This window comes from Oncorhynchus keta, chromosome 30 (genome assembly GCF_023373465.1).
Source record: "Oncorhynchus keta strain PuntledgeMale-10-30-2019 chromosome 30, Oket_V2, whole genome shotgun sequence".
Taxonomy (NCBI): domain Eukaryota; kingdom Metazoa; phylum Chordata; class Actinopteri; order Salmoniformes; family Salmonidae; genus Oncorhynchus; species Oncorhynchus keta.
In genome coordinates, this window is record NC_068450.1 from 13,450,549 (window position 1) to 13,476,545 (window position 25,997).

At 52.1% G+C, this 25,997-nt stretch overlaps 1 protein-coding gene across 1 annotated transcript in view; it reads left to right on the forward strand.

Moving 5' to 3' along the window:
* The first annotated feature begins 917 nt into the window (after window positions 1-917).
* fhdc2 (FH2 domain containing 2) overlaps window positions 918-25,997 on the forward strand; it is a 35,898-nt gene continuing 10,818 nt past the window's right edge. The window contains exons 1-8 of the mRNA XM_052487686.1: window positions 918-1,147; window positions 3,036-4,266; window positions 5,936-5,997; window positions 16,747-16,849; window positions 18,683-18,768; window positions 19,006-19,106; window positions 22,469-22,539; window positions 23,682-23,789. Of these exons, the coding sequence (XP_052343646.1) occupies window positions 3,796-4,266; window positions 5,936-5,997; window positions 16,747-16,849; window positions 18,683-18,768; window positions 19,006-19,106; window positions 22,469-22,539; window positions 23,682-23,789 (1,002 nt within the window). The 5' untranslated portion in view covers window positions 918-1,147; window positions 3,036-3,795. The remainder of the gene's footprint in view (window positions 1,148-3,035; window positions 4,267-5,935; window positions 5,998-16,746; window positions 16,850-18,682; window positions 18,769-19,005; window positions 19,107-22,468; window positions 22,540-23,681; window positions 23,790-25,997) is intronic.

A 25,997-nucleotide genomic window follows, 5' to 3' on the forward strand; every position in this document is an offset into this window, starting at 1 on the left:
TTAGAGGCAGGTAGCCTAATGGGTAGAGGCAGGTAGCCTAGTGGTTAGAGGTAGGTAGCCTAGTGGTTAGAGGCAGGTAGCCTAATGGGTAGAGGCAGGTAGCCTAATGGGTAGAGGCAGGTAGCCTAATGGGTAGAGGCAGGGAGCCTCATGGGAAGAGGCAGGTAGCCTAATGGTTAGAGGCAGATAGCCTAGTGGTTAGATGCAGGTCGCCTAGTGGTTAGAGGCAGGTAGCCTAATGGGTAGAGGCAGATAGCCTAATGGGTAGAGGCAGGTATCCTAATGGTTAGAGGAAGGTAGCCTAGTGGTTAGAGGCAGGTAGTCTAGTGGTTAGAGGCAGGTAGCCTAATGGGTAGAGGCAGGTACCCTAATGGGTAGAGGCAGGTATCGTAATGGTTAGAGGAAGGTAGCCTAGTGGTTAGAGGCAGGTAGTCTAGTGGTTAGAGGCAGGTAGCCTAATGGGTAGAGGCAGGTAGCCTAATGGGTAGAGGCAGGTAGCCTTGTGGGTAGAGGCAGGTAGCCTAATGGGCAGTTAACCCACTGTTCCTAGGCCTTCATTGTAAATAAGAATGTGTTCTTAACTGACTTGCCTAGTTAAATAAAAGTGTGTGAGTGTGTTAGCGTGTAAGCCTGTTATAAATGTGCTCAGGTTTGCAGGGGAAACCACTGGATTGATTAGTGAAGTACCTGTTTGACCATCACATGGGAAAGTTGGGATGAAATTATGCAAGGTCATGGCCACGTTCAGTTGCCAAACGTATCGAACGTTGCAGATATACATGCATGAATAGAGCCGCCGTGATTCCGTATTCTACATGTCAGAGAGTGGCATGTTAGGTCTACATAACATATTTCTATCTGAACGTCCCAAAACGTTGAGTCCGGAGGTGCGCGATCCTGGGGAAAATCTAAACGACGCGGCGGCGCGCCTGCGCGTTCCTTCAGTGCTAGGAAAGTTTTCAAGGCAAATTGAGCGGAGCAGAGTGGAACACTTCAAACTGCGGAGCAGCACAATGCATTGGCTTGAGTTCGGAGGCGTCAAGCAACAGAACGGATTAAAACAATACGGTTTTCATTAAAGTTTACAACAAGAAAGAAGGAATTGTAAATTAACTTTGGGAAGTTGGATATCGCATCATAACGCGCTGTAAGTAGCATGTATTTTTTGTTGTTGCAGGAAAAACTGGAAATAACCACGATAAACCGACTACGATAAACCAGGGGATTGCTTTGTAAATTTAAGGCATTATTGAAAATTCGCTATAGCCAAAACAATTGTCTTTATAAAGTAATTTAGCCTACATTTAATTGAGAAAAAACATGCAGAGATTATCAAATTATGAATATTCACGGTAGGCCCATGCTACCCAGGTGGCTGAATATTTTTTAAATTAAAGAAAGTCTATTTTAGGAACTGACACCGTTTTAGACTAAATCTGTCAATCGAATGTGTTTGTTTTGGGGGTGTCCACACAATCTCTGTGTTCCTCCTTGAATTAAAACCATCAGGCTATCTTCGCCTACTTCTCCCAAATGATGTATTTATTTAACATTTTATGTTTACTTTTGAAGAATGACTGTCTTGGCTGTATAGTAGGACAAAATAGTAATTTACGGTTGGCCTAATCAGAGATGTAAGGTCTTTGGCTGTGTTTAGACAAGCAGCACAATTTCTGATATTTTTTTAAACTTATTGTTCTTTTGACCAATCAGATCAGCTCTAGAAAAAAATCTTATGTTGAAGATCTGATATGATTGGTCGAAAAAAGATCAGAATTGTGCAGCCTGTCTAAAAGCAGCCTCTGTAGCGGCTCATACCGTGCAAATTGAAACAACTGACTTGGCATTGATTACTGGCCTCAGAGCGCAATTGTGCCCGAGTGTTGTCATTTATGCAAAGAATATCACACGAGGAATCCCACATGTTGCCATTATGATTGAATCATTTTCAATCAGATTAATTAGAAAATGCACTTGAAATCTTCGACTCATTTTTTAATAATTGCAGGAAAGGCCTATCCAAAACTCACCAGTGGGTGCATGATGTTTTCGTGACCTGACATGTCCTATCTGAATAGAATCTAGTCATATTAGACACAGACAATGTAGGGGCGTTTTCTGTAACACCTTTCTGTGTGTGTGAGAGAGAGTAGATCTCCTGCTTCTCTACACCTCTCTCCAATTTGCAATAATTAGAAGGTAGAGCAGCTGTGTGTGTGTGTGTGTGTGTGTGTGTGTGTGTGTGTGTGTGTGTGTGTGTGTGTGTGGAGAGGCAGACATCAGGGAGAAACAGTGCAGGATTACACATGCTGTCCTCTTGCTCCCTCAGCTCTCTCTGTGAGGGTGTAAGCTGACTGAAGGTAACATGTTTCAGGCTGTGTAACAAACAGCCAGTTAGATCCGCTGTAGAGTGATGAACAGAGGTATAACAGGCATCTATGCTGGTAATTAAAGGACTAGCCAGGTGTCGGTGAGTTAGTAGCTCGCGGGCCAGCACACTGGAATACTCCAAATGCTTCTTGAAAAACCTTCAATACCGATGGTTAGTCTGGTACAGAGTTTTACTCAAAGAATACAGACAGATAAGAAATATTTGACTATTTGAAAATGTGGTTTGTCAATCACAATCAACAACATAAGTTACAATGATTCCAAATGACATAGGTTGATGTAGGCTAAGGCTCAACCTCTCTACATCGGATTATCAGAATGAGTGACAATGGAACACCTGGCTTCTGACTCTCAGAGCATCTGATGTCATCTCAAATAATGTGTAGTAACTAAAATATATGAAGATGTTAATGTCAAGCCCAGGGCCAGACTAGACACGGCCTGTATTTATAATGTATATCTGTCTTTAAATAAGTAATGTGATCGTGGACACTGGATGAAATGCTTCATTATATTGTCTGATACCCTATACTGCTGAATAGCCTATACTTTATTATACTAATAGCAGATTGCATGAGCAGTATTCTGAGGTCTGTCTGTCTATTGAACCTTCCTGAGAGTTGATTTCATTGTTGTTTTCCTAGATTGGAGGGACTGACTGAGACTTGCACCACTGTGAGAAGAGAACAGAGAGTGGACACCTTGGTTGAGTAGAGACTGTACTCGCTCGTTGGGAAGCACCCCATCAAGCTTTAAAGCTACACCCTAACTAGCCCCTATATCCTACATTTCAATATCCATCCATCTATGTTGTCCCAGTCCTAAACCCTAGTTGAGCCCTAACCTAACTCCCAACAAGCCTCCATGCTCCTCAACCAGTCCTAAACCCTAGTTGAGCCCTAACCTAACTCCCAACAAGCCTCCATGCTCTTCAACCAGTCCTAAACCCTAGTTGAGCCCTATCCTAACTCCCAACTAGCCTCCATGCTCCTTAACCAGTCCTAAACCCTAGTTGAGCCCTAACCTAACTCCCAACAAGCCTCCATGCTCTTCAACCAGTCCTAAACCCTAGTTGAGCCCTATCCTAACTCCCAACTAGCCTCCATGCTCCTCAACCAGTCCTAAACCCTAGTTGAGCCCTATCCTAACTCTCAATTAGCCTACATGCTCCTCAACCAGTCCTAAACCCTAGTTGAGCCCTATCCTAACTCCAAATTAGCCTACATGCTCCTCAACCAGTCCTAAACCCTAGTTGAGCCCTATCCTAACTCCCAATTAGCCTCTATGCTCTTCAACCAGTCCTAAACCCTAGTTGAGCCCTATCCTAACTCCCAATTAGCCTACATGCTCCTCAACCAGTCCTAAACCCTAGTTGAGCCCTATCCTAACTCCCAATTAGCCTCTATGCTTATTAACCTCACCGTGTCCGTCAAGGAGTCCCGTGCCTTTCATGGAACGCCACCCGCCAGCGCCCGCGGTGTTGCGCCTCTCGTCTTGGAAGTGACAGCCATGAATACCCTCCCTCTCCTTCCTGGTGCTAAACCTGTTCCCGTACCCCTCATCCCTGCTCCTCCTCCTCCTCCCCCGCCTCCTCCTCCCCCGCCTCCCTCCTCTCCTCTGACCCGTATGGACTCGGCCCGTCGCAGCCGGCTGAGGAAACTGAACTGGGAGCAGATCCCTAAGGAGAAGGTGGAGGGGAGGAAGAGTGTCTGGAGTGGAACGGCTACGGAGGAGGAAGAGTTCCTTATAGATCTCCCCTCTCTGGATGAGCTGTTTGGACAGAAGGACAGTAAACCTCAGGACAGAGCCGGGAGTTTAAGACGCAGGTCTGTGCTGATGCGATGCAGTTCACGCCAGGACAACACCACGGATAAGGTGAGATAGCTGGGAGAGGAGAGGGCTGGAGATGGGTGGGAAAGACTGGGAGAGACAACACCACAAATAAGGTGAGATAGTTAGGAGAGGGCTGGAGATGGGTGGGGGAGACTGGGAGAGACAACACCACATAAGGTGAGATAGCTGGGAGAGGATTGGGCTGGAGATGGGTGGGGGAGGAAAGGACTGGAGATGGGTGGGGAGGACAAGGACCAGATGGGTGGGGGAGGATGAAGGACTGAGATAGTGGGGGAGGATGAGAGGACTGGAGATGGGTGGGGGAGGGGAGACTGGAGATGGGTGGGGGAGGATGAGAGGACTGGAGATGGGTGGGGGAGGATGAGAGGACTGGAGATGGGTGGGGGAGGATGAGAGGACTGGAGATGGGTGGGGAGGATGAGAGGACTGGAGATGGGTGGGGGAGGATGAGAGGACTGGAGATGGGTGGGGGAGGATGAGAGAGACTGGATATGGGTGGGGGAGGATGAGAGGACTGGAGATGGGTGGGGGAGGATGAGAGGACTGGAGATGGGTGGGGGAGGATGAGAGGACTGGAGATGGGTGGGGGAGGATGAGAGGACTGGAGATGGGTGGGGGAGGATGAGAGGACTGGAGATGGGTGGGGAGGATGAGAGGACTGGAGATGGGTGGGGGAGGATGAGAGGACTGGATATGGGTGATGGGGGGGGAGGATGAGAGGACTGGATATGGGTGGGGGAGGATGAGAGGACTGGATATGGGTGGGGGAGGATGAGAGGACTGGTTATGGGTGGGGGAGGATGAGAGGACTGGATTTGGGTGGGGGAGGATGAGAGGACTGGAGATGGGTGGGGGAGGATGAGAGGACTGGAGATGGGTGGGGGAGGATGAGAGGACTGGAGATGGGTGGGGGAGGATGAGAGAACTGGAGATGAGTGGGGGAGGATGAGATGGGTGGGGAAGACTGGGAGAGACAGCACCACAGACAATGTATGGGATAGGAGCACAGTATGAGTTAGTGCCAGTATGTGTGTGCATTCAACAGTGGTATGTTGTTGCTGTGCCAAGAAAACAGCATGCTGGCTAGAGGCGGACCCCGACTAGGTGTAGTTTAGACTGGCACTGAGGTGAGGTGTAGTTTAGACTGGCACCGACGCGAGGTGTAGTTTAGACTGGCACCGACGCGAGGTGTAGTTTAGACTGGCACCGACGCGAGGTGTAGTTTAGACTGGCACTGAGGCGAGGTGTAGTTTAGACTGGCACCGACGCGAGGTGTAGTTTAGACTGGCACCGACGCGAGGTGTAGTTTAGACTGGCACTGAGGCGAGGTGTAGTTTAGACTGGCACTGAGGCGAGGTGTAGTTTAGACTGGCACTGAGGCGAGGTGTAGTTTAGACTGGCACTGAGGCGAGGTGTAGTTTAGACTGCCAGGTAGCCTATATTGATTATATGTGTTGTCTGTAAAGTTGAAAGAGATACTGTATAAACCACACAGGAGGTTGGTGGCACCTTAATTGGGGAATAAGGGATTGTGGTGATGACTGGAGCGGAATCACTGGAATGATATCAAACACACTGTTTCCATGGTTTCCATTCTCTCCGTTCCAGCCATTATGATGGGGCCGTCCTTCCCTCAGCAGCCTCCACTTGATCATAGTATCTGACGTGTTCTTCGTTTCTGTGTTTGCAGGTCTCACTACTGGACTCCAAACGCAGTATGAATGTGGGAATATTTCTACGACAGTTTAAGACGTAAGGATCAACTTCCATTTCCTCATCACACACACTTTCATTTTTCGAAGTATTTATCTGTAAGGTCCTAGAGAGCATGTGCTGCTCTGGTATCAGAGGTCAAGCACCATGAATGGGAGAAGCTCTTAGTCTATAGGAGGAAGTACAAGGGGCCGGGATAGTACCCAGGGGAACAACCCTTCACACTATCGAGGAGTGGGAAGTGAGTGTGTGTGTGTGTGTGTGTGTGTGTGTGGGGGGGGGGGTGTCACGAAGGTAACAGGTGCAGATGAAATGGCATCCTGCCTGAGAAACTGGACTGTAGGGGGGCACAAAGTGGTAGGGGGTAAGATGGTGACCCGAGGGGTCAAAGTTGACACCTGCTCAGACCGTTAAGGAGAGCTGCCCTTCAGTAAAGACGGTAGAACACAGGCTATGTCCCTTTACAGTGCACTACTTTTAACCAGGGCCCTGTAGCGAATAGGGCACCATTTGGGACCCACTAATAGACAGCTAGTCGTCCTCCTCTACGCTATAGCGTTTGAGTCTGGAGAAACAAGGTGAGAAGTCTTCACATTTTTTTGTAAAACAAAGGGTTGCACTTTTCTATAGCTCGATGTTTTCACTTCTATTTTATGTAGAGTTTAGATTGTAGGTTTAAAATCGGTGTACTGTTTGGAATGTCTTTGTTGATGCTGTGTCTGTGTGTTGGTCTCTGTGGGTCAGATATGGTTGGTGTCTCTGTGGGTCAGATATGGTTGGTGTCTCTGTGGGTCAGATATGGTTGGTGTCTGTGTGGGTCAGATATGGTTGGTGTCTCTGTGGGTCAGATATGGTTGGTGTCTCTGTGGGTCAGATATGGTTGGTGTCTCTGTGGGTCAGATATGGTTGGTGTCTCTGTGGGTCAGATATGGTTGGTGTCTCTGTGGGTCAGATATGGTTGGTGTCTGTGGGTCAGATATGGTTGGTGTCTCTGTGGGTCAGATGTGGTTGGTGTCTCTGTGGGTCAGACGTGTTTGGTGTCTGTGTGGGTCAGACATGGTCCAAATCAAATCAAATTTTATTTGTCACATACACATGGTTAGCAGATGTTAATGCGAGTGTAGCGAAATGCTTGTGCTTCTAGTTCCGACAATGCAGTGATAACCAACAAGTAATCTAACTAACAATTCCAAAACTACTGTCTTATACACAGTGTAAGGGGATAAGGAATATGTACATAAGGATATATGAATGAGTGATGATACAGAGCAGCATACAGTAGATGGTATCGAGTACAGTATATACATATGAGATGAGTATGTAGACAAAGTAAACAAAGTGGCATAGTTAAAGTGGCTAGTGATACATGTATTACATAAGGATGCAGTAGATGATATAGAGTACAGTATATACATATGAGATGAGTATGTAGACAAAGTAAACAAAGTGGCATAGTTAAAGTGGCTAGTGATACATGTATTACATAAGGATGCAGTCGATGATGTAGAGTACAGTATATACGTATGCATATGAGATGAATAATGTAGGGTAAGTAACATTATATAAGGTAGCATTGTTTAAAGTGGCTAGTGATATATTTACATAATTTCCCATCAATTCCCATTATTAAAGTGGCTGGAGTTGGGTCAGTGTCAATGACACAGTGTGTTGGCAGCAGCCACTCAATGTTAGTGGTGGCTGTTTAACAGTCTGATGGCCTTGAGATAGAAGCTGTTTTTCAGTCTCTCGGTCCCAGCTTTGATGCACCTGTACTGACCTCGCCTTCTGGATGATAGCGGGGTGAACAGGCAGTGGCTCGGGTGGTTGATGTCCTTGATGATCTTTATGGCCTTCCTGTAACATCGGGTGGTGTAGGTGTCCTGGAGGGCAGGTAGTTTGCCCCCGGTGATGCGTTGTGCAGACCTCACTACCCTCTGGAGAGCCTTACGGTTGAGGGCGGAGCAGTTGCCGTACCAGGCGGTGATACAGCCCGCCAGGATGCTCTCCATTGTGCATCTGTAGAAGTTTGTGAGTGCTTTTGGTGACAAGCCGAATTTCTTCAGCCTCCTGAGGTTGAAGAGGCGCTGCTGCGCCTTCTTCACGACGCTGTCAGTGTGAGTGGACCAATTCAGTTTGTCTGTGATGTGTATGCCGAGGAACTTAAAACTTGCTACCCTCTCCACTACTGTTCCATCGATGTGGATAGGGGGGGTGTTCCCTCTGCTGTTTCCTGAAGTCCACAATCATCTCCTTAGTTTTGTTGACGTTGAGTGTGAGGTTATTTTCCTGACACCACACTCCGAGGGCCCTCACCTCCTCCCTGTAGGCCGTCTCGTCGTTGTTGGTAATCAAGCCTACCACTGTTGTGTCGTCCGCAAACTTGATGATTGAGTTGGAGGCGTGCGTGGCCACGCAGTCGTGGGTGAACAGAGAGTACAGGAGAGGGCTCAGAACGCACCCTTGTGGGGCCCCCGTGTTGAGGATCAGCGGGGAGGAGATGTTGTTGCCTACCCTCACCACCTGGGGGCGGCCAGTCAGGAAGTCCAGTACCCAGTTGCACAGGGCGGGGTCGAGACCCAGGGTCTCGAGCTTGATGACGAGCTTGGAGGGTACTATGGTGTTGAATGCCGAGCTGTAGTCGATGAACAGCATTCTCACATAGGTATTCCTCTTGTCCAGGTGGGTTAGGGCAGTGTGCAGTGTGGTTGAGATTGCATCGTCTGTGGACCTATTTGGGCGGTAAGCAAATTGGAGTGGGTCTAGGGTGTCAGGTAGGGTGGAGGTGATATGGTCCTTGACTAGTCTCTCAAAGCACTTCATGATGACGGAAGTGAGTGCTACGGGGCGGTAGTCGTTTAGCTCAGTTACCTTAGCTTTCTTGGGAACAGGAACAATGGTGGCCCTCTTGAAGCATGTGGGAACAGCAGACTGGTATAGGGATTGATTGAATATGTCCGTAAACACACCGGCCAGCTGGTCTGCGCATGCTCTGAGGGCGCGGCTGGGGATGCCGTCTGGGCCTGCAGCCTTGCGAGGGTTAACACGTTTAAATGTCTTACTCACCTCGGCTGCAGTGAAGGAGAGACCGCATGTTTTTGTTGCAGGCCGTGTCAGTGGCACTGTATTGTCCTCAAAGCGGGCAAAAAAGTTATTTAGTCTGCCTGGTGTCTGTGTGGGTCAGACGTGGTTGGTGTCTGTGTGGGTCAGACGTGGTTGGTGTCTGTGTGGGTCAGACGTGGTTGGTGTCTGTGTGGGTCAGACGTGGTTGGTGTCAGAAAGGGTTGGTGTCTGTGTGTATTAGTATTCCATGGTATACTGAAACTTTGGTACTTCTTCCGATACCAGAACATGAAAAACGGTTCAGTACTGAAATGTGTTACTTTTGGTACTTCTGTCAAATGTGTCTCACGTCGTCTACTGATTTAGAGAGGATCAAGTCTATCAGCGCAGCCGATTATTACACTTATAGAGCGAGAGCATCATGCCTGCTCCACAGCCTCCACTTACTCATTGCTAGCTCCTGCCTATCCTGAGGAACCGATTAACTCACTGGGCTGCATCATGTTAGCTCCCCTCTTTTCTGGCTCTAGTCTGTCCCTAGGAACTACTAACTGGGAGTCTGGACTGTATAATGTTAGCTCCCCACTCATGCTACACAGAAGTTAACATGTAGAAATGTTTAAGCTGCTAATTACTGTTTCCAAAACAATGTCCGGTACAAGCTAGAACACCACAGAAGTTAACCTACAAGCTGAAAGCTACCGCTAACTTTCCTTGCTAGCGGGCTCTGTGGGTCCTTGCTAGCGGGCTCTGTGGGTCCTTGCTAGCGGGCTCTGTGGGTCCTTGCGAGCGGGCTAACTTTCCTTGCGGCCAGTGGGCTAGCGTTCCTGGCTAGCATTCCTGGCTAGCAGGCTAGCGTTCCTGGCTAGCGCTCCTGGCTAGAAGTCTAGCGTTCCTGGCTAGCATTCTTGGCTAGCAGGCTAGCGTTCCTGGCTAGCAGGCTAGCGTTCCTGGCTAGCATACCTGGCTAGCAGGCTAGCGTTCCTGGCTAGCAGGCTAGCGTTCCTGGCTAGCGCTCCTTGCTAGCTTACAGCTGAAGACCACATCAATTCACTATCCTAGTGTTTGTGATATTTTTCTACAAAAAAACTTTACAATGACTGCCTACCCCGGCCAAACCCTAACCCGGATGACGCTGGGCCAATTGTCCGCCGCCCTATGGGACTCCCAATCAAGTCTGGTTGTGAATCAGCCCGGGATCGAACCAGGATCTCTAGTGACGCCTCTAACACTGAGCTGCAGACCGCTGCGCCACTTGGGAGCCCCCCCCCCCCCAAAGAATATGCAAACCATAACGCTAAATATTGCTGATTGTCACCAAAAACATTATTGATTCACTTTGTTTCCCCCGTCTCACGTCTCTCAGTCAAGATCATCTTTGCTCGAGCCTTGAACGGACTCTGTGTGTGAATGATGTCATGGGTCTTAGAGACCGCTCACACATAAAATAAGTCCCACATGGAAGGATAAACAGAGTTTTTCATCTGTATCTTCTTGAAATCAGCCAAAACAAGCTCAGTAACTCCTATTGAATACGCCAGTTTTACCCAGTTTATCAATAGAAATTTACCATTCAAATAAATTATTACCATAATGTGGTTAGATTGATTGTATAAGTGATTCATTAATGCATACATTCAAACATTTCAACAGTAATGATATTGAACTTTACAGATCTGTCTGGATCAAGTGTCATTTTGTTTCTTTGGCTAAAATGACTTGTTGTTTTTGCTGTGGTATCGAGAAGCAAAGTCAAAATTCTGGTTTTGTGAGAACACTAGTGGGTATGACTGTAGTTACCAGGCGATGCCCTCTTGCAGAGTAGGTATGTTGTCATGCCCACGCGTGTACTGCACACTGAGTTCACAGAGATTCAATTGTGCGCATCCTAGTTGAAGAGCGCTTTTCTCTCTCTAAACAGCATATGTCAGAACATGTAGTTGAAAGCCTTTATGAAGGGAGAAGAGCCTCTCCAATGGACAAAAACGTGTCCTCTTACATGGAGCTTGTTTGTCTTGTGTGAGTCACAAAGTACTTTTAGATTTGCGACATGGGTGGAAGTCGTTTGAACAGATTGGTCCCTTCGTGAGACAATATGGTATTGATATGTGTGCTACTTCCCTCTACCTTTTCATGATGCTCTATTTCAGCTGTGGCGACAATTATTGTATCCAGCATTCAGTGGTGTATAGAAATAACAGGCCGCAGGCTACAAAGGCAAAAACCTTTTGAATCACTATAATCCCAGTTGAGCCATGTGTATTTTCACTCCTCAACAGAGGTTACTGTTATCTCTGATTCAGACGGGCAGATCCGTGGTATTAATGAACACAGATCCATGGTATTAGTGGGCAGATCCGGGGTATTAGTGAACACAGGGCCGACGGGCAGATCTGTGGTATTAGTGAACACAGGGCCGTGGTATTAGTGAACACAGGGCCGTGGTATTAGTGAACACAGGGCCGTGGTATTAGTGAACACAGGGCCGTGGTATTAGTGAACACAGGGCCGTGGTATTAGTGAACACAGGGCCGTGGTATTAGTGAACACAGGGCCGTGGTATTAGTGAACACAGGGCCGTGGTATTAGTGAACACAGGGCCGTGGTATTAGTGAACACAGGGCCGGGGTATTAGTGAACACAGGGCCGGGGTATTAGTGAACACAGGGCCGGGGTATTAGTGAACACAGGGCCGTGGTATTAGTGAACACAGGGCCGTGGTATTAGTGAACACAGGGCCGTGGTATTAGTGAACACAGGGCCGTGGTATTAGTGAACACAGGGCCGTGGTATTAGTGAACACAGGGCCGTGGTATTAGTGAACACAGGGCCGTGGTATTAGTGAACACAGGGCCGTGGTATTAGTGAACACAGGGCCGTGGTATTAGTGAACACAGGGCCGTGGTATTAGTGAACACAGGGCCGGGGTATTAGTGAACACAGGGCCGTGGTATTAGTGAACACAGGGCCGTGGTATTAGTGAGGGGCAGAGAGGAGGAATGTAAGAGAAAGACCGAAAAAGGGGCATATAGGGGAGAGTGAAGCAAGGGAACGAGGGAGGAAACTAAGTATGTAATGAAGAAGAGAGGTGGGGGGTAGGAAAGAGGAAAGTCAACAAAAGGGATGGGGGGGAGAGGAGAGAGAGAGTGGAAAAGCCAGGGGGGGAGAGGAGAGAGAGTGGAAAAGCCAGGGGAGAGAGAGTGGAAAAGCCAGGGGGAGAGAGGAGAGAGAGAGTGGAAAAGCCAGGGGAGAGAGAGTGGAAAAGCCAGGGGGAGAGAGAGTGGAAAAGCCAGGGGGAGAGAGAGTGGAAAAGCCAGGGGGAGAGAGAGTGGAAAAGCCAGGGGGAGAGAGAGTGGAAAAGCCAGGGGGAGAGAGAGAGGAGAGAGTGGAAAAGCCAGGGGGAGAGAGAGAGGAGAGAGTGGAAAAGCCAGGGGGAGAGAGAGAGGAGAGAGTGGAAAAGCCAGGGGGAGAGAGAGGAGAGAGTGGAAAAGCCAGGGGGAGAGAGTGGAAAAGCCAGGGGGAGAGAGTGGAAAAGCCAGGGGGAGAGAGGAGAGAGTGGAAAAGCCAGGGGAGAGAGGGGAGAGAGGGAGAGAGTGGAAAAGCCAGGGGAGAGAGTGGAAAAGCCAGGGGAGAGAGTGGAAAAGCCAGGGGGGAGAGAGTGGAAAAGCCAGGGGGAGAGAGTGGAAAAGCCAGGGGGGAGGAGAGAGTGGAAAAGCCAGGGGGAGAGAGGAGAGAGTGGAAAAGCCAGGGGGAGAGAGGAGAGAGTGGAAAAGCCAGGGGAGAGGAGAGAGTGGAAAAGCCAGGGGAGAGAGTGGAAAAGCCAGGGGAGAGAGTGGAAAAGCCAGGGGAGAGAGTGGAAAAGCCAGGGGAGAGAGTGGAAAAGCCAGGGGAGAGAGGAGAAGGTGGAAAAGCCAGGGGATAGAGGAGAGAGTGGAAAAGCCAGGGGATAGAGGAGAGAGTGGAAAAGCCAAGGGAGAGAGGAGAGAGTGGAAAAGCCAGGGGGAGAGAGTGGAAAAGCCAGGGGGAGAGAGGAGAGAGTGGAAAAGCCAGGGGAGAGAGGAGAGAGTGGAAAAGCCAGGGGGAGAGAGTGGGAAAGCCAGGTGAGAGAGGAGAGAGTGGAAAAGCCAGGGGGAGAGAGTGGAAAAGCCAGGGGAGAGAGGAGAGAGTGGAAAAGCCAGGGGGAGAGAGTGGAAAAGCCAGGGGGAGAGAGTGGAAAAGCCAGGGGGAGAGAGTGGAAAAGCCAGGGGGAGAGAGTGGAAAAGCCAGGGGGAGAGAGTGGAAAAGCCAGGGGGAGAGAGTGGAAAAGCCAGGGGGAGAGAGTGGAAAAGCCAGGGGGAGAGAGTGGAAAGTGGAAAAGCCAGGGGGAGAGAGTGGAAAAGCCAGGGGGAGAGAGGAGAGAGTGTGAAAAGCCAGGGGGAGAGAGGAGAGAGTGGAAAAGCCAGGGGGAGAGAGGAGAGAGTGGAAAAGCCAGGGGGAGAGAGGAGAGAGTGGAAAAGCCAGGGGAGAGAGGAGAGAGTGGAAAAGGCAGGGGAGAGAGTGGAAAAGCCAGGGGAGAGAGTGGAAAAGCCCAGGGAGAGAGGAGAGAGTGGAAAAGCCCAGGGAGAGAGGAGAGAGTGGAAAAGCCAGGGGAGAGAGGAGAGAGTGGAAAAGCCAGGGGAGAGTGGAAAAGCCAGGGGAGAGAGGAGAGAGTGGGGAGGGGAGAGATTGGAAAAGCCAGGGAGAGGGAGAGAGTGGAAAAGCCAGGGGGGAGGAGAGAGTGGAAAAGCCAGGGGGAGAGAGTGGAAAAGCCAGGGGGAGAGAGTGGAAAAGCCAGGGGGAGAGAGTGGAAAAGCCAGGGGGAGAGAGTGGAAAAGCCAGGGGGAGAGAGTGGAAAAGCCAGGGGAGAGAGTGGAAAAGCCAGGGGGAGAGAGTGGAAAAGCCAGGGGGAGAGAGTGGAAAAGCCAGGGGGAGAGAGTGGAAAAGCCAGGGGAGAGAGTGGAAAAGCCAGGGGAGAGAGGAGAGAGTGGAAAAGCCAGGGGGAGAGAGGAGAGAGTGGAAAAGCCAGGGGGAGAGAGGAGAGAGTGGAAAAGCCAGGGGGAGAGAGGAGAGAGTGGAAAAGCCAGGGGAGAGAGGAGAGAGTGGAAAAGCCAGGGGTAGAGAGGAGAGAGTGGAAAAGCCAGGGGGAGAGAGGAGAGAGTGGAAAAGCCAGGGGGAGAGAGGAGAGAGTGGAAAAGCCAGGGGGAGAGAGTGGAAAAGCCAGGGGGAGATAGGAGAGAGTGGAAAAGCCAGGGGAGAGAGAGTGGAAAAGCAAGGGGAGAGAGAGTGGAAAAGCAAGGGGAGAGAGAGTGGAAAAGCCAGGGGAGAGAGGAGAGAGAGTGGAAAAGCCAGGGAGAGAGAGTGGAAAAGCCAGGGGGAGAGAGTGGAAAAGCCAGGGGGAGAGAGTGGAAAAGCCAGGGGGAGAGAGTGGAAAAGCCAGGGGGAGAGAGTGGAAAAGCCAGGGGAGAGAGTGGAAAAGCCAGGGGAGAGAGTGGAAAAGCCAGGGGGAGAGAGTGGAAAAGCCAGGGGGAGAGAGTGGAAAAGCCAGGGGGAGAGAGAGGAAAAGCCAGGGGAGAGGGGAGAGAGTGGCAAAGCCAGGGGAGAGAGGAGAGAGTGGAAAATCCAGGGGAGAGAGGAGATTGTGGAAAAGCCAGGGAAAGAGAAGGAATGGTGAAAGCTGTCTGATGTAGGGATGATGAAAGGATAGATGTATCTCTAATAGAGTCCTGGCTCCTGGAGGGGTTGAGCTGCAGATTTGTGTCATTTGGAGGAAGTTTGAGTCGACGAGAGGTCATACAGTCAGGGAATGGCCAGTTTCTGCTCTCTCTGTCTGGTGATACCTCAACCTCTAAGGACCGCTGTGTGTGGGTGTCTACATACGCGTTTGCTGAAGTGTCTGTGTTGAGTGCCTGTGTGTTTTATCTGTGTATGTATTTGCTCAGGGCACATGTCATGCAGTGTGTCGCCAATGTGGCGTCAAAGACCTTTTCCCCCAACAGTCAGTCAGATAAGAGGAGATAAGCTTTACCATGTGTGTGTGAATGATACCCCCCACACCCCTGAATGATACCCCCTCCACCGTTCCATACCCCTGAATGATACCCCTCCACCGTTCCACACCCCTGAATGATACCCCCTCCACCGTTCCATACCCCTGAATGATACCCCCTCCACCGTTCCATACCCCTGAATGATACCCCCTCCACCGTTCCACACCCCTGAATGATACCCCTCCACCGTTCCATACCCCTGAATGATACCCCCTCCACCGTTCCATACCCCTGAATGATACCCCCTCCACCGTTCCATACCCCTGAATGATACCCCCTCCACCGTTCCATACCCCTGAATGATACCCCCTCCACCGTTCCATACCCCTGAATGATACCCCCTCCATCCACACCCCTGAATGATACCCCCTCCACCGTTCCATACCCCTGAATGATACCCCTCCACCGTTCCATACCCCTGAATGATACCCCTCCACCGTTCCATACCCCTGAATGATACCCCCTCCACCGTTCCATACCCCTGAATGATACCCCCTCCACCGTTCCATACCCCTGAATGATACCCCCTCCACCGTTCCATACCCCTGAATGATACCCCTCCACCGTTCCATACCCCTGAATGATACCCCCTCCACCGTTCCATACCCCTGAATGATACCCCCTCCACCGTTCCATACCCCTGAATGATACCCCCTCCACCGTTCCATACCCCTGAATGATACCCCCTCCACCGTTCCATACCCCTGAATGATACCCCCTCCACCGTTCCATACCCCTGAATGATACCCCCTCCACCGTTCCATACCCCTGAATGATACCCCCTCCACCGTTCTACACCCCTGCATGATACCCCCTCCACCGTTCCATACCCCTGAATGATACCCTCTCCACCGTTCCATACCCCTGAATGATACCCCTCCACCGTTCCATACCCCTGAATGATACCCCCTCCACCGTTCCATACCCCTGAATGATACCCCCTCCACCGTTCTACACCCCTGCATGATACCCTCTCCACCGTTCCATACCCCTGAATGATATCCCCTCCACCCCTGAATGATACCCTCTCCACCGTTCCATACCCCTGAATGATATCCCCTCCACCCCTGAATGATACCCCCTCCACCGTTCCACACCCCTGCATGATACCCCCTCCACCCCTGAATGATACCCCCTCCACCGTTCCATACCCCTGAATGATACCCCCTCCACCGTTCCATACCCCTGAATGATACCCCCTCCACCGTTCCACACCCCTGAATGATACCCCTCCACCGTTCCATACCCCTGAATGATACCCCTCCACCGTTCCATACCCCTGAATGATACCCCCTCCACCGTTCCATACCCCTGAATGATACCCCCTCCACCGTTCCATACCCCTGAATGATACCCCCTCCACCCCTGAATGATACCCCCTCTACCGTTCCACACCCCTGAATGATTTCTTAAATAATTAGTGTTCTCTTGAATCACCTCAGTATATCAGTAACTTCTGTCCTCTGTGGCTGAAACTCCATTTCCCTAAACCCCTGTGTGTGTGTGTGTGTGTGTGTGTGTGTGTGTGTGTGTGTGTGTGTGTGTGTGTGTGTGTGTGTGTGTGTGTGTGTGTGTGTGTGTGTGTGTGTGTGTGTGTGTGTGTGTGTGTGTGTGTGTGTGTGTGTGTACCATGGAGCTGATGTGTGTTGTCATGTTTCTCCAGGGCTGTCCAGGAGATAGTGGAGGATATCCGGCAGGGGTTCGGGACCCGCTACGGGGCCGAGAAACTGTCTGAGCTCTGCAAACTGCTGCCTGACGCAGACGAGGTAAAGTCTCTGCGCTGTGTCCTCTCCGACATACCGTAGCTCCTACTGCAACAACACTGACTAGCCTGTAGCCCCCTACCCCTCTTCATCCAGATCTCATTATCCAGATCAACAGTTTGCCATTTCACCATCGTCTCAGACTTGTGAAAGGCTTACTGACAATGTGATAAAATATCTTCCCAATGGCTCCACGTGTTGTTGTATATGGACACTGTTATAAGAATGAGTCACCCTGGGTGATGGGGGTTCTACCACTGCACTCACCCCGGGTGATGGGGGTTCTACCACTGCACTCACCCCGGGGGATGGGGGTTCTACCACTGCACTCACTGAGGGTGATGGGGGTTCTACCACTGCACTCACCGAGGGTGATGGGGGTTCTACCACTGCACTCACCGAGGGTGATGGGGGTTATACCACTGCACTCACCCCGGGTGATGGGGGTTATACCACTGCACTCACCCCGGGTGATGCGGGTTCTACCACTGCTCTCACCCCGGGTGATGGGGGTTCTACCACTGCTCTCACCCTGGGTGATGGGGGTTCTACCACTGCACTCACCCTGGGTGATGGGGGTTCTACCACTTCACTCACCCCGGGTGATGGGGGTTATACCACTGCACTCACCCCGGGTGATGGGGGTTCTACCACTGCTCTCACCCCGGGTGATGGGGGTTCTACCACTGCTCTCACCCTGGGTGATGGGGGTTCTACCACTGCTCTCACCCTGGGTGATGGGGGTTCTACCACTGCACTCACCCTGGGTGATGGGGGTTCTACCACTGCACTCACCCCGGGTGATGGGGGTTCTACCACTGCACTCACCCCGGGTGATGGGGGTTCTACCACTGCACTCACCCCGGGTGATGGGGGTTCTACCACTGCACTCACCGAGGGTGATGGGGGTTCTACCACTGCACTCAACGAGGGTGATGGGGGTTCTACCACTGCACTCACCCCGGGTGATGGAGGGTTCTACCACTGCACTCAACGAGGGTGATGGGGGTTCTACCACTGCACTCACCGAGGGTGATGGGGGTTCTACCACTGCACTCACCGAGGGTGATGGGGGTTCTACCACTGCACTCAACGAGGGTGATGGGGGTTCTACCACTGCCCTCACCCCGGGTGATGGAGGGTTCTACCACTGCACTCACCCTGGGTGATGGGGGTTCTACCACTGCACTCAACGAGGGTGATGGGGGTTCTACCACTGCACTCACCGAGGGTGATGGGGGTTCTACCACTGCACTCAACGAGGGTGATGGGGGTTCTACCACTGCACTCAACGAGGGTGATGGGGGTTCTACCACTGCACTCAACGAGGGTGATGGGGGTTCTACCACTGCACTCACCCTGGGTGATGGAGGGTTCTACCACTGCACTCACCGAGGGTGATGGGGGTTCTACCACTGCACTCACCGAGGGTGATGGGGGTTCTACCACTGCACTCAACGAGGGTGATGGGGGTTCTACCACTGCCCTCACCCCGGGTGATGGAGGGTTCTACCACTGCACTCACCCTGGGTGATGGGGGTTCTACCACTGCTCTCACCCAGGGTGATGGGGGTTCTACCACTGCACTCACCCCGGGTGATGGGGGTTCTACCACTGCACTCACCCTTGGTGATGGGGGTTCTACCACTGCAGTCACCGAGGGGGATGGGGGTTCTACCATTGGAAAGCTAAGCTTTAAATTATAAATATTATTTTGGGAGATTCTAGTAAATGAAACCCAGGTGGAATTCCCAGTAAAAGGAATGAGGTTTTTATACTGTAACAGGAAAGCTGACTGATAATATCTCTAAGCTGTCTCTCTGGGTATTTATACAGGAGGCTCGCCTGAAGAGGTTCAAGGCAGAACGCAGTGGGCTTGGGGAGTCTGACCTCTTCATGATTCTGCTAGTGGACGTCCCCAGGTATACCACACACCCCCTATCACTTCACTGTTTTACAACTATTTCAAACCCATACCTTGAAGTTCAAACGATGTTGCAAAATATGCCAATTTCTCTGCTGTTGTCATTTTTGCAGTGACTCCCACCCTCAACACACTATAATGGCTGATTCACTGACTTTCCACTCTGTGCTGATGTGTGTCTGATGATCGATAAGGCTCTGACCTCTTCCATCCTCCCCCTTTCCTTGCCCATTAGCTTTCGCCTGCGTCTGGACACCATGATCCTGCAGGAGGAGTTTGACCCTGCCGTGACCTCTCTCTGTCTGGCAGCCAGATGTCTGAGGGAGGCGGCCAGAGGTAAAACCATCAACGGGGGCTTTTAGTAAATATGTTATTCTAACTGTCCCAAATGATGCCCTATCCCCTATATAGTGTACTACTTTTGACCAGGTCCCATAGGGCTCTCCCATAGGGAATAGGGTGCCATTTGGGATGAACCCTAGGTGTACTCTACTCCCTATCACCGCCCCTTCAAACTCTTTTGTGGCCGCCCCCTCCCCTCCGTACCGCTCCCTCCCCTCCGTACCGCTCCCTCCCCTCCGTACCGCTCCCTCCCCTCCGTACCGCTCCCTCCCCTCCGTACCGCTCCCTCCCCTCCGTAGAGCTCCCCCCCTCTGTACCGCTCCCCCCATCCGTACCGCTCCCCCCATCCGTACCGCTCCCCCATCCGTACCGCTCCCCCCATCCGTACCGCCCCCTCCCCTCCGTACCGCCCCCTCCCCCCTCCGTACCGCCCCCTCCCCTCCGTACCGCCCCCTCCCCTCCGTACCGCCCCCTCCCCTCCGTACCGCCCCCTCCCCTCCGCCCCCTCCCCGCCCCCCCCCTCCGTACCGCCCCCTCCGTACCGCCCCCTCCGTACCGCCCCCCCTCCGTACCGCCCCCTCCGTACCGCCCCCCTCCGTACCGCCCCCCGTACCGCCCCCCTCCGTGCCGCCCCCTCCGTACCGCCCCCCTCCGTACCGCTCCCTCCAGTACCGCTCCCTCCCTCCCGTACCGCCCCCTCCGTACCGCCCCCTCCGTACCGCCCCCTCCAGTACCGCCCCGCTCCCCTCCAGTACCGCCCCCCCTACCGCCCCCTCCGTACCGTCCCCCTCCGTACCGCTCCCTCCCGTACCGTCCCCCTCCGTACCGCTCCCTCCGTACCGCCCCCCTCCGTACCGCCCCCCTCCGTACCGCCCCCCTCCGTACCGCTCCCCTCCCCTCCGTACCGCTCCCCTCCCCTCCGTACCGCCCCCTCCGTACCGCCCCCTCCGTACCGCCCCCTCCGTACCGCCCCCTCCGTACCGCCCCCTCCGTACCGCCCCCTCCGTACCGCCCCCTCCAGTACCGCTCCCTCCCTCCGTACCGCCCCCTCCGTACCGCCCCCCTCCGTACCGCTCCCCTCCCCTCCGTACCGCTCCCCCTCCTACCCCCTCCAGTACCGCTCCCTCCCCTCCGTACCGCCCCCCTCCGTACCGCCCCCTCCGTACCGCCCCCTCCAGTACGCTCCCCCCTCCAGTACCGCTCCCTCCCCTCCGTGCCGCTCCCCTCCCCTCCGTACCGCTCCCCCCCTCCGTACCGCTCCCCTCCAGTACCGCTCCCCCCTCCGTACCGCCCCCCTCCAGTACCGCTCCCTCCCCTCCGTACCGCCCCCTCCGTACCGCCCCCTCCGTACCGCCCCCTCCAGTACCGCTCCCTCCCTCCGTACGCTCCCTCCCCTCCGTACCGCCCCCCTCCGTACCGCCCCCTCCGTACCGCTCCCTCCCTCCGTACCGCTCCCTCCCCTCCCCCCTCCGTGCCGCCCCCCTCCGTACCGCCCCCCCCCTCCGTACCGCTCCCTCCAGTACCGCTCCCTCCCTCCCGTACCGCCCCCTCCGTACCGCCCCCTCCGTACCGCCCCCTCCGTACCGCTCCCCCCTCCGTACCGCCCCCTCCGTACCGCCCCCTCCGTACCGCCCCCCTCCGTACCGCCCCCCTCCGTACCGCCCCCTCCGTACCGCCCCCTCCGTACCTCCCCCCTCCAGTACCGCTCCCCCCTCCCGTACCGCCCCTCCGTTACCCCCCCCTCCCGTACCGCCCCCTCCGTACCGCCCCCTCCGTACCGCCCCCCTCCGTACCGCCCCCTCCGTACCGCCCCCTCCGTACCGCCCCTCCCGTACCGCCCCCTCCCGTACCGCTCCCTCCCTCCTGTACCGCTCCCTCCCTCCTGTACCGCCCCCTACCCCCCCTGTACCGCCCCCAAGTACCGCCGCCCCCCCAAGTACCGCCCCCAAGTACCGCCCCCAAGTACCGCCCCCTAAGTACCGCCCCCTCCGTCCCGCCCCCCTCCGTCCCCCCCCTCCGCCCCGCTCCCCTCCTTTTAGTGCTCTTGTCTTGTTGGAGTTCAGTATGAAATGGTGGAAGTTATTTAGTTGATTTAGTTTTACTCTACACTACTAGTTTCCCCTTTAATCACCAGCAAGGTGGGGGGTTAGTTTCCCCTTTATTAATCACCTGTCTCTCTGTGTCTGTCTGCCTGTCTCTCTCTGTCTGCCTGTCTCTCTCTGTCTGCCTGTCTCTCTCTGTCTGCCTGTCTCTCTGTGTCTGCCTGTCTCTCTCTGTCTGCCTGTCTCTCTCTGTGTCTGCCTGTCTCTCTCTGTGTCTGCCTGTCTCTCTCTGTGTCTGCCTGTCTCTCTCTGTGTCTGCCTGTCTCTCTCTGTGTCTGCCTGTCTCTCTCTGTGTCTGCCTGTCTCTCTCTGTGTCTGCCTGTCTCTCTCTGTGTCTGTCTGTCTGTGTCTGTCTGTCTGTCTCTCTGTCTGTCTCTCTGTGTCTGTCTGTCTGTCTCTCTGTCTGTCTCTCTGTGTCTGTCTGTCTGTCTCTCTGTGTCTGTCTGTCTGTCTCTCTGTGTCTGTCTGTCTGTCTCTCTGTGTCTGTCTCTCTGTGTCTGTCTGTCTGTGTCTGTCTGTCTGTCTCTGTCTGTCTCTGTCTGTGTCTGTGTCTCTGTGTCTCTGTGTCTCTGTGTCTCTCTCTGTGTCTCTCTTTGTCTCTTTGTCTCTTTGTCTCTCTGTCTCTCTGTCTCTGTGTCTCTGTGTCTCTCTGTGTCTCTCTGTGTCTCTGTGTCTCATTCTGTGTCTCTGTGTCTCATTCTGTGTCTCTGTGTCTCATTCTGTCTGTCTGTGTCTCTCTCTGTGTCTCTCTCTGTGTCTCTCTCTGTGTCTCTCTCTGTGTCTCTCTCTGTGTCTCTCTCTGTGTCTCTCTCTGTGTCTCTCTCTGTGTCTCTCTCTGTGTCTCATTCTGTGTCTCATTCTGTGTCTCATTCTGTGTCTCTGTCTGTCTGTGTCTCTGTCTGTCTGTGTCTGTCTGTCTGTGTCTCTGTCTGTCTGTGTCTCTGTCTGTCTGTGTCTCTGTCTGTCTGTGTCTCTGTCTGTCTGTCTCTCGCTCTGTCTGTCTGTGTCTCTCGCTCTGTCTGTCTGTGTCTCTCGCTCTGTCTGTCTGTGTCTCTCTGTCTCTCTGTCTCTCTGTCTCTCTGTCTCTCTGTCTCTCTGTCTCTCTGTGTCTCTGTCTCTCTCTCTGTCTCTCTGTGTCTCTGTCTCTCTCTCTGTCTCTCTGTGTCTCTGTCTCTCTGTGTCTCTGTCTCTCTGTCTCTCTGTGTCTCTCTCTCTATGTCTCTGTGTCCCTGTGTCCGTCTGTCTGTGTCTCAGAGCTGTTGAGCTGTCCTGAGCTGCACTCCATCCTCCGTCTGGTTCTGAAGGCAGGAAACTACATGAACGCTGTGAGTATTATACTTTTTCTTCTTTCTTTTTACCTTTCAGTTGAAAGAGAGAGACGTCCTTTATCTGCCTGCACAAAGCTCCTGGTGTCAGACTGGGGTCTGTTCCAGAGTGTCAGTCTGGTTTATCTGTCTGCACAAAGCTCCTGGTGTCAGACTGGGGTCTGTTCCAGAGCGTCAGTCTGGTTTATCTGCCTGCACAAAGCTCCTGGTGTCAGACTGGGGTCTGTTCCAGAGCGTCAGTCTGGTTTATCTGTCTGCACAAAGCTCCTGGTGTCAGACTGGGGTCTGTTCCAGAGCGTCAGTCTGGTTTATCTGCCTGCACAAAGCTCCTGGTGTCAGACTGGGGTCTGTTCCAGAGCGTCAGTCTGGTTTATCTGCCTGCACAAAGCTCCTGGTGTCAGACTGGGGTCTGTTCCAGAGCGTCAGTCTGGTTTATCTGTCTGCACAAAGCTCCTGGTGTCAGACTGGGGTCTGTTCCAGAGCGTCAGTCTGGTTTATCTGTCTGCACAAAGCTCCTGGTGTCAGACTGGGGTCTGTTCCAGAGCGTCAGTCTGGTTTATCTGTCTGCACAAAGCTCCTGGTGTCAGACTGGGGTCTGTTCCAGAGCGTCAGTCTGGTTTATCTGTCTGCACAAAGCTCCTGGTGTCAGACTAGGGTCTGTTCCAGAGCGTCAGTCTGGTTTATCTGCCTGCACAAAGCTCCTGGTGTCAGACTGGGGTCTGTTCCAGAGCGTCAGTCTGGTTTATCTGTCTGCACAAAGCTCCTGGTGTCAGACTGGGGTCTGTTCCAGAGCGTCAGTCTGGTTTATCTGTCTGCACAAAGCTCCTGGTGTCAGACTGGGGTCTGTTCCAGAGCGTCAGTCTGGTTTATCTGCCTGCACAAAGCTCCTGGTGTCAGACTGGGGTCTGTTCCAGAGCGTCAGTCTGGTTCATCTGCCTGCACAAAGCTCCTGGTGTCAGACTGGGGTCTGTTCCAGAGCGTCAGTCTGGTTTATCTGCCTGCACAAAGCTAATGGGGTCAGACTGGGGTCTGTTCCAGAGCGTCACTCTGGCTGCACCTGGGTTTTGTAATGTTGTGTTTGTTTAAGATGTCAGGTGTTTGTGTGTGACCTCTTTTCACTGACCTACTGTATTTGACCTCAGGGTGGGTACGCAGGCAACGCAGCAGGGTTCCGAATCCCTTCCCTGCTCAAACTGGCCGACACTAAAGCCAACAAGCCAGGCATGAACCTCCTGCACTTCGTGGCCATGGTAAGACCTGATCTAGGATCAGGTACTTTTTGTGCATAATAGCTGTATTCCTTGTCATCTAAAATGCAAAACTGATCCTACTGTAGTTCAGCAATCCTACCCTGATGTAGTCCAATATACACCTTCCTAATATTGAGTTGTACCCGCTTTTGCCCTCAGAACAGCGTCAATTCATCAGGGCATAGACTCTATACAAGGTGTCTAAAGCGTTCCACAGGGATGTTGACCCATGTTGACTCCAATGCTTCCCACAGTTGTGTCAAGTTGCTGGATGTCCTTTGGGTGGTGGACTATTCTTGATACACACGGGAAACTATTGAGTGGAAAATAAAATAAAAACAGCAACGTTGTAGTTTGACACTCAAAGTGGTGCACCAGCACCTACTACCATACCCTGTTCTACCATACCCTGTACTACCATACCCTGTACTACCATACCCTGTACTACCATACCCTGTACTACCATACCCTGTTCTACCATACCCTGTACCACCATACCCTGTTCTACCATACCCTGTTCTACCATACCCTGTTCTACCATACCCTGTTCTACCATACCCTGTTCTACCATACCCTGTACTACCATACCCTGTACTACCATACCCTGTACCACCATACCCTGTTCTACCATACCCTGTTCTACCATACCCTGTTCTACCATACCCTGTTCTACCATACCCTGTTCTACCATACCCTGTTCTACCATACCCTGTACTACCATACCCTGTTCTACCATACCCTGTTCTACCATACCCTGTACCACCATACCCTGTTCTACCATACCCTGTTCTACCATACCCTGTTCTACCATACCCTGTTCTACCATACCCTGTACTACCATACCCTGTACTACCATACCCTGTACTACCATACCCTGTTCTACCATACCCTGTTCTACCATACCCTGTACTACCATACCCTGTACTACCATACCCTGTACTACCATACCCTGTTCTACCATACCCTGTTCTACCATACCCTGTACTACCATACCCTGTTCTACCATACCCTGTTCTACCATACCCTGTTCTACCATACCCTGTTCTACCATACCCTGTACTACCATACCCTGTACTACCATACCCTGTTCTACCATACCCTGTTCTACCATACCCTGTTCTACCATACCCTGTACTACCATACCCTGTACTACCATACCCTGTTCTACCATACCCTGTTCTACCATACCCTGTACTACCATACCCTGTACTACCATTCCCTGTACTACCATTCCCTGTACTACCATACCCTGTACTACCATACCCTGTACCACCATACCCTGTACTACCATACCCTGTACCCTGTTCTACCATACCCTGTTCTACCATACCCTGTTCTACCATACCCTGTACTACCATTCCCTGTACTACCATACCCTGTACCTGCCATACCCTGTACCTGCCATACCCTGTACCTGCCATACCCTGTTCTACCATACCCTGTACCCTGTTCTACCATACCCTGTTTCTGCCATACCCTGTTCTACCATGCCCTGTTCTACCATGCCCTGTTCTACCATACCCTGTTCTACCATACCCTGTTCTACCATACCCTGTACTACCATACCCTGTACCCTATACTACCATACCCTGTTCTACCATACCCTGTAGTACCATACCCTGTACCACCATACCCTGTTCAAAAGCACTTCTATCTTTTGTCTTGTCCATTCACCCTCTGAATGGCTCACATACACAATCTGTCTCAATCCTTCTTTAACCCGTCTCCTCCCCTTCATCTACACTGATTTGAAGTGGATTTAACTAGTGACATCAATAGCGGGGTCATATCTTTTACCTGGTCAGTCTGTCATAATGTTTTGTACACACTGTGTAAGTCACACTGCAGTGAAGAGGAGACCCTTGAAGTGCTGGACTTGAATGTATCTTTCAGTGAAGACTTAAGCTCAAGCATTAACATGCCACATCTTAAGAACTCCTCTAGATGCAGTTCAAAGACGATCGAATGAATCCCAGACTACTATTTACTGAAGACTAACAGCCGTTGGACAGACTGCACATTTTAGTTTCCTTTTAAAAACTTGACACTTGTTATATTGCAGAATTGTTCAATTGGCACAGATGAAAAGGGTCTTCAGAATCTCTTTCAAACTGTGTTGGGTATTTGTTGTATTTGACCAACCATGAATTATTACATTCACAATAACCATATCAACACACTGAATCGTAACACAATGCAATGATTCAT